The 8,272-nt window shown below is 29.0% G+C and overlaps 1 protein-coding gene across 2 annotated transcripts; it reads right to left on the bottom strand.

Moving 5' to 3' along the window:
- Positions 1–1,768: 1,768 nt before the first annotated feature.
- Positions 1,769–3,206, bottom strand: LOC149891904 (uncharacterized). Of its 2 annotated transcripts, none has more exons than XM_090079298.1 (3): positions 3,147–3,206; positions 2,398–2,791; positions 1,769–2,328 (listed from the first exon to the last, which is right to left on the bottom strand). In XM_090079298.1, the coding sequence occupies exons 2-3, from the start codon at positions 2,471–2,473 to the stop codon at positions 1,799–1,801; spliced, it is 606 nt and encodes a 201-aa protein (XP_089935424.1). In that variant the 5' UTR covers positions 2,474–2,791; positions 3,147–3,206; the 3' UTR covers positions 1,769–1,798. The 2 variants fall into 2 exon arrangements, with proteins under 2 accessions (XP_089935424.1, XP_089935422.1); XM_090079296.1 differs by lacking the exon at positions 3,147–3,206 and adding an exon at positions 2,987–3,140.
- Positions 3,207–8,272: the final 5,066 nt, after the last annotated feature.

The following is an 8,272-nucleotide window of genomic DNA, read 5'->3' as shown; positions in this document are numbered from 1 at the left end:
GATGGTGTCTGTCACATCACGGAATGAAGAAGCTTTGGGTTTGAGTTCTTTTTTTTTTTTTTTTTTTTTTAATTCGCTTTGAAAACCTTTAGAATCAAAAGTACAATCGAATGTAACATCGAAAATTTTAAAATCGAATTTTCCATCAAAGTTAATAAAAATAAAATTCAAATGAAGCTTTTAACTATTATTGTATGTAATTAAATTTAAGAAGATTGGCAATGTAAAGGTCGAACCTTTCATTTGTAAATAGCTGAAAAAGGATTTGATTGATTTAAGATGACATTAGCTTCATCAAGGGCTAGTGTTGTAATGACTTCTCCTTGCTGTTTGAAATATTTGTTCAGATTAAGGATCGTCAGTTATTTAAAATTCTCATGGCAAGTTCGAATAATGCTACTCTAGTTCTGTTGCAAAGGTTGCTGAGAATTTTCAACTAAATTTCATGTTTTGTCAAGAGCTGAAAGGTGATTAAAATATTCAGATTTTGATCCACTACTAAGACCTCTTCCAAATCTGATATTAATTCTTCTCAGACTAAAACCTCTTCCAAATCTGATATCAATTCTTCAGTTTTATATTAGGCTTGTTGTGGTCATCTTCCGACAAAAAAACCTTCAAAAATTGATTCTGGAATTTCTTCAGAATGTTGAATTAGACAAATAGTAGAAGAAATATTGGGATAAACTATTATTTGCCTCTTATTTATTTATTTATTTTTTTGCCGATACCAATAGTATTAACCCTTTCAGATCTGAATTATTGTTAATGGATAATAAAGTTATTTTTTGACTTGTTATTGGTAAGAAGGGCATCATAAAAATGTGTAAAAAAAATAAACATTTTTTGAGTTTTCTCAATTTTCCGGTATGTGCATTATTATGCATATTAAGTCTCAAGTGTTATTAACAAATAGTCATATACTTTAGATACAATCTTTTTAAAATTATGTTTTCCTGAGGTAAGCCACGAAACAGTTCCTTTCTTTTTTATACATTAACGCATATTGCATTTTTTGCAATAAAAATGAGTTTTTTGATTGCAGCTATTATTTTTGCATCTTATTGTTTTTATAACTAAATTATATTAGTGTTAAAGTTTAATAAAATTATTTTCATAGATATGAAAACAAAACCTCTTTTCTCCGATCTATAGTTAAGCAAAATGGATCTTGGGGAGTTTCTCATACAAGAGTTCCTACAGAATCACAAGTAGGACATGTTTCATTAATTGCTGGAGCTTATGAAGATGTTTCTGCAATAACAACTGGTAATAATTTTATTAAACTTTAACACTAATATAATTTAGTTAAATCTACTTTTTCATATTGCACTTCAGGTATTGGTTTTAATTCATCGTTCGGTCTTTTTGCTTTTCTCTCGGTTCTTCACTGAGCTTTCTATCGCTGGGACGTTCTTTTTTTTTTCGTGAAATTACTTTGTTGGCTTTTACCAACACTTCTGAGAGTCTTATGCGAAACTTGTAGATCTAAATTGGTGTTTTATATATTTTGCTCGGTACAGTCTTTCCTCCATTCGAACCAAATGTTTACTAAAGCTAAATCTACACAATGCACAGTGGGCCAGATATATAGGATATGGTGGACAAAATCTAATTATTACCCAATTGCTCCCCAAATCCATTTAGATATATAAATAATCATTACATATGAAATAATATTCATTTTTATCAAGAATATTTTAATTTTTAATAAAAAAATTACAATTAATAGGTTTAGTAAACAAATTTTTTTTAAATCAAACTTCTTTTCAAAAATCATACAACAAATTGTGTTTAGCTACAAAGAATAAGAAGAAGGTGGAGCTGATTCCCTCAGCAAAGCCAGAACTTCACTGGGGATTTTTTTAAAACTCTTACTATTTTTGTTATGACCTTTTCTTAATGATGTTATGACAGGATCACTAGATACAAGTAGTCTGTTAACCAGGTCGCGATTTGTATCTATTCTAGAAGTCTTTCTACTGAAATCTTCCCTAAACTTTTTAAAATCCTTGTTGCGGGCCTCTTGTGCCTCCTCTGACATCAGTCCAATTGGCAAGTACTGTCTAGCAATAATGGCATGGCCATGAACTAAAATTTTGTGTACTGATTGTGACATGTAATACCAGGAATACTTAGATATGTAAAGTTTAAGAGCAGTAATACAAAACTCTTTAAACTTGACAGTACCAATTTCAAATCCAGATGATAAAGTGACTAGAATGATGTAAAAATAAAACAAAAGAGTTTCATCTACTTTCAAAATTTTGGCAGTTGATTGATAGTCTGCAAAGGCTCGTCGGGCGGTGTTTCCATCATTACTGGTACCTACAAATTGCATATATGTGATAGTTAACCTGATGATTCATATACAAGTATTTATGTAATTTCACTTACCAGATCCTCCACTTTTTGGGAAATCCACAACCAGTCCCATTTGGCTCATAAATTCTGTCTGGATACGTTTCTTCATTTGCTTAACATTTTCCTTATCTTCAATAGCTCTAGACTGCCACTTTTAAGTTTCCAGCTTGTATCCAATATGTAATACCATTTCAAAAAACCTAATCCAGGAATGCAGGCTTTATATTTCCTTATATTTCCAACTTTATATTTCCCCGGTTTGCATCCTTCCATTTCTTTTGATATACTTTTAAAAACGCAGCACATCCAGTAGAACCCAAATTCATAGAGACTAGAATAGCTTCTACAGACAAAGAAAATGATTTATCACTAGGTTTTAGTTGGTCATGCCGTATACGTTTATGGACATCACTTATCTTCATATCAACTACAAAAAAATGATTTTAACATAATTAGTGCAACCACTATAAACTAATATAACATGAATATGGCCATTATTTTCATTTCAGCTACATTTAATTAGGCCAGTATAATAAGCACAGCACCTATTATTACCTAAAACCAAAAAAATAGGTTTGTCGCGAATAGCATTTTACGAAAATATCTTTTTTTAAATGTTTACCAAACTTAAAGGGGCAGCTAAGAGCAGAATTAAACACCACCAACAGGCTATACATATATTGTATTAACTTATTTTAACATTAATAAGCTGTTCCAGCAGGTTCTAAACTATATGCGCCACTTTTAATATAATATTTTGATATTATAAATAAGAATCTTGCCTTTATATTTCAAAATGAAACTGTGAGTTTAATACAAGACCTTGGAATTTGTGGTGGTATTTTTCGTAAAGCTATAAAATTAAATTTTAATAATGTGTCAATTAATTTTGCATATGTTAAATAGTTTAAAGGTTATTCATTGTCATAGTTGTAGGTGATATATCTATTATAAAAATTAATAAATGAATTTCTAAATATATTCAATTGTAAATGATATTTGTACATTTATGATGTACTATCAAACTGCAAATAATGTTTTAAACCATACATTATGCTCTTATATACATAATATACTAAGTAGTTGGAAGTATTTCGAATATTTTTTTTGAGGTTTTGTCTACCACCTGGCCCACTGTGCAATGGAAAAATATGCGAAGTGACCACTTTTTAGATATATTCTATAAAGCTTACCATTTGATCTAGAATGTCTGCGCCACCCATATTCTCATTGTATAGTTTTAGAACTTCAGATTGCTCAATATTTATATATATTTTTTGAATTTTGCCATCTTCGTGCTTAATCAATTGTTCCTTTCCCTCACAAAATTAGACGCTAGTGTGACCGATCTATTGTCCACCCACTTCTCTGAACTACGTCTTCATTCAAGCTTACCACTTGGTCAGTAGAACCTCTGCCATTTTTTTTTTTTTTTCCTAATTTCTTTTTACTAAATGCATAACAACTGTAGCAGCAAACCCATACTCAGACGCAGGTTTAGCTTTTTAAAGAAGTTAGTCAAGAAATGTTAACGCTTCTAGGTATAGAGAGGGGCGGGGGAGGAAGCCTAACTTGGCCTAAAGTTACGCTACCGAACGATGAAAAAAAAAACCTCTAATTAACACTGATCTCTAAATATAACTGGATAGCGTATACCAAAAAATTTTTTGAAGCCAGTTTTGGCCTCCCAAGATGGCGGCGGAATTAAGGAATGGTGATATGAAAATTAAAAAACTGATTATAATCAAGTTTTATATCTTAAGCTCAAATATTGATAAATATGTAATCTTCTAATAAAAATCTAGTTTTTTTGTTTAACATAAGATTTTTTTCATAAAAATAACGGAATATTACATATTTACATAAATTTCAAATATAAATATTTTTTTATTTAACAAAACATATTCTTACAAAAAGTTGCTCTATATTAACTTTCTGTTTTTCGTTTTTTAGAATAAATATAATAAAATAAAAATTCTCAATAAAACTAAGTACAAATTTTAATTTTAATTTGCTTAAATTAAGTTTGTTTAATAAAAGTAAAGAAAAAGTATTAGTTTGCTTATGCAGAAATCTCAAGTTTCAAATAGTTAGCATTTGTTATATAATTTATGTACCTTTTAGTTCTTAACTACCCAATGCTGTGTGCTAGAAGGTTAATAACACAACAGCATGGTAGGCAGCTGATTTTATTTTTAAGATAAAATGTTTTTTAGGCATTAGTTCATCAGATAGGCACTAAAAAAATTATAAATGCTGCATGAGCTATTAGCTGAGCTCTGTGATTACACACAACTCAGAGGTTCCTTCTAGAGTTATTATATACATACATACATACATATATATATATATATATATATATATATATATATATATATATATATATATATATATATCATATCATATCATAAAAATATTTTTGATTGGTTTTTGAATAGGATAAGTTTTGTTAACTGCTTCCTAAGCTTTTTTCCAGTTATTTTGGCAGTTTGTTTTTTACCTAGGTGATAAAGATATATTTTTGCATAGTTTTTTGAAATAAGTTTAATCAGTGCAAATAAATGGTTATCAGTTATAGCTGAGTCAAACATGAGAAGTTTGTTCATTAAATATTTTTGAGCAATCAACTGATCTCAAAACAGCACTAGAAATGCCATTTTGAATTCCTATTTCATTTGGAAGGTGGCCATTTATTGAGGCAAGCAACCTTTGGAAACATCTTTAAGTTTCTTTGCATATGATAGCAACACTTTTAGTTGGTTTAATTAAACCTCCTCTGTCTTTGAATTTTAAAAAACTGGTTTGTTTGAAATGATAAGAAAGTACTAATGCATTCCAACATTTAATGCAGATAATTTATTGTAAATTTACGTATCAAAAATTTTTTGATAAGATACATAATGTTGATAATGTTTGATAACATACAAAATATATGTCATCAAAACATTCCCTTAATGATTTGTTTTGAATAACAAGTTAAAAACAATTGACTCAATTATTGAGAGCTGAAATATTACAAAGAATAATATATAAGTAGAATAACATATATTAGAAAATAATATTTTGTACTTAATATTTTTATTAAATACTATATCCATTAATTACATATATGTATTAAACAATCCTAGAAGGAACCCCTGAGTTGTGTGTACTCACAGCACTCAGCTAATAGTTCATGCAGCATGTACATATCTGGTATCTTGCTACAAAAATTGAAAATATAAAATTTGTCAAAATTGTAAGTAGACACCACTGCCGCTTACCATACAGTCATGTTATCAACCTTCTAGCACACTGCATTGGGTAACTAAGAACTAAAAGGTACATAGATTATGCATAAATATTATTTAATCGTAAAGTATATCGAATATTTTGTACCTTAGTATCAAAATAATTACTTTAATCATCTGATTTTTTTTTGAAAACCATTTCATTTCGTTAAAGTCGTTAAAACTTTATTTCATAGTCTAGTTTTTCTTTCAAAACTCTATTTATTTTCTTTAATATTTCTGTAAAAAGCCTTATATGTACATAGATCACCGCTAAGAGCTCCGATCGCCGCCATCTTGGGAGGCCAATTTTGGCTTCAATTTTTGTTGAAAAAGGTAATTGAATACGCTATCCAGTTATATTTTGAGATCAGTGCTAATTAAATGAACTTAATAATTTTTTGGACTCTCGTTTGCCGAGTCGAATTAGGCGCAAAAATGTTTTGCCTAACTTGACCTGAAGTTACGTTACCGGAGGCATGGCCTACTTTATTTATACGGCCGGATATTTTTCATTTTGAAAAAAAAATAGAAGGCCAGTTTTCAAAATCGTAATGTTTCGAAAACTTAAGACTTTTTGAATATTTGCAAATGTATTTTACTTTCTAAATTTAAAAAGTCGACAAAAGTAGTTTATATTCATAAATTTAGATACTAAACAAATATTATATAAGAAATAAATAAATAAAAAGATATCAAAACAAGCCTTTATTTTAAAACTTAGAATTTAAGTAAAAAGACACAATTTAAAAAACAAGAATATTTATATAAAATCTTTAAATCTTTTTATTTTTTCATCAAAACAAAAAATTGTATTATATATAATTTATTGAGTTTTTAAAAATTTTCTCTTTTTAAAAGATTTTACATGATCAACAGCTACTTCGCTGGTAGAGATAATTCTTTTATTGTTAAGAAAAATGTTGATAACAATTCTTCCAGCAAGTTTTATCCCAGTTTTCTCATGCATGGGACAAGAAAAAGTCTGAAAAGAGTCACAAAAGTGATTTAACAAATATTCTAAAGCTTGTCGTGCATGTAAATTAAATTTCTTTATTTTGTTATAAGAGTAGTCAATCATAGCAAACAATGTGCAAACATAATCCAAAAGTTATGGTGAAGGAATAGTGAGACCACCCCTAGAAATAATTGTTAAATAAGTATGATCAGGATTGCTTTCATCAATATTAGCTCAACATAAAAATTCTTGGCAACATGTACCAAAGCATTTTTTTAGTTTCTTTGTTATATATCCAGCATTATGAGCACCTGCTTCTCTACTTTCTGGTGCTAGATTCATGATTTCCGGAGCACACTGAGTTGTATCGATATCAAGAAGAAAGTTTTTCAAATCTGTTAAATTATTTTCTGACTCGAGTGGTACTTTCAAACTATCATCAAAGTAATACTTTCTCTAACTATACTTTTGATTTTAAATATTTTTTCAGAAATAGTGACATCTTTTAAACCAACCAAAAATCTTCCACCACTCATTTGTCTATATAGTCCAAATCTCCTTTTTAATTAATCACTTTGAAACCTCCCAGTTAAAACAAAGTTATATCTGTCATTAAGTGAGTCCTCAATCAATGAGACATGACAATTAAGTGTTCTCATCAATGCTGCAGCTGTTTGAGCACTTAAACTTCTCACAGTTTGGTACCTTTTGCAATTGCCAAGCTTCAATCCAGTGTGCCATTTCCCTAAGAAAGTCAGGTTTTTTATCTCCAGAAACAACTGCATTACCCAAAATATTACACGTTGAATACTGACTTTTTGAATTTGATAAAACCCAACACTTGTAAAATAATGTCAAAAAATCTGCACTCTTTTAAGATCAGGGAAATATGAGTGAATTGCTGCAGAAGTAGTTTCATTAAAAATTGCAAGCGCTAAAGAAACGTTTTGTTTAAAATTGCCTGGATGTAATACTTTCATTGCTATTTTTGGTGCTTTACACAAACCAGCATCAAGAGCGAGGTCTTTTTTCATAAATATTGTGGAAGGTGCTCTATTTTATTTCTCCAACACATACAATTATAGGATCTTTAAATCCATCAAACTTAAAATCTGGAAATAAAAATCTTTTACAATTTAACAAATTATTTCTGATATTTTTAATAAGATGTACAACATCAAAACAAAGGTAAATCTTTTTTAGATTGTAAATAAAAAACAAATCTTCAGCTTGTTGATTTGATACACAAAGGATTTTTTTAAAACAAGAAACATTAGAGGAATGGTTGTCACACACAATAACTCTAACATTAAATTCACATTCAGTAAGAATATGAAGACATTCAAAAATTTCTTCTTTCAACCATTCAGCATTGATTGTTTTTTTAGGTGATGATTTAATCATATATGGAATGTTTTGTTTCAGTCCAACTATCATAAAACAAACTATTCCATTATACAATTCTCCAGACTCATTACTACCAATCATCTCTCCACCAAAATACTCTTCACATTTTTGCAAGTACATTTCATCAAAAATCAAGCAAATGTCTTGAGATATCTTCCCTTCTAACTTTAAATGTTTTGCACAACTTAGAGCATAAATATTTCCACTAGTTATTTTTTAAGTAAAGATATTGATGGTAAAGGCAATTCTTCACGCAAAAGTTGGTATGACTGTG

Source organism: Hydra viridissima, unplaced genomic scaffold (genome assembly GCF_058129835.1).
Source record: "Hydra viridissima isolate aposymbiotic clone 2 unplaced genomic scaffold, HvirCarnegie_v1 scaffold_2, whole genome shotgun sequence".
NCBI classification, from domain to species: Eukaryota; Metazoa; Cnidaria; class Hydrozoa; order Anthoathecata; family Hydridae; genus Hydra; species Hydra viridissima.
Note: the sequence above shows the minus strand (reverse complement) of the source record. Positions and strands in the feature narration are given on the sequence as shown.

Coding starts and splice junctions, on each gene's coding strand:
- LOC149891904 (XM_090079298.1), bottom strand. CDS start 2,473: ATGAAGAAACGTATCCAGACAGAATTTATGAGCCAAATGGGACTGGTT. Junction 2,329..2,397: donor CCCAAAAAGTGGAGGATCTG/GTAAGTGAAATT, acceptor TGCAATTTGTAG/GTACCAGTAATGATGGAAAC.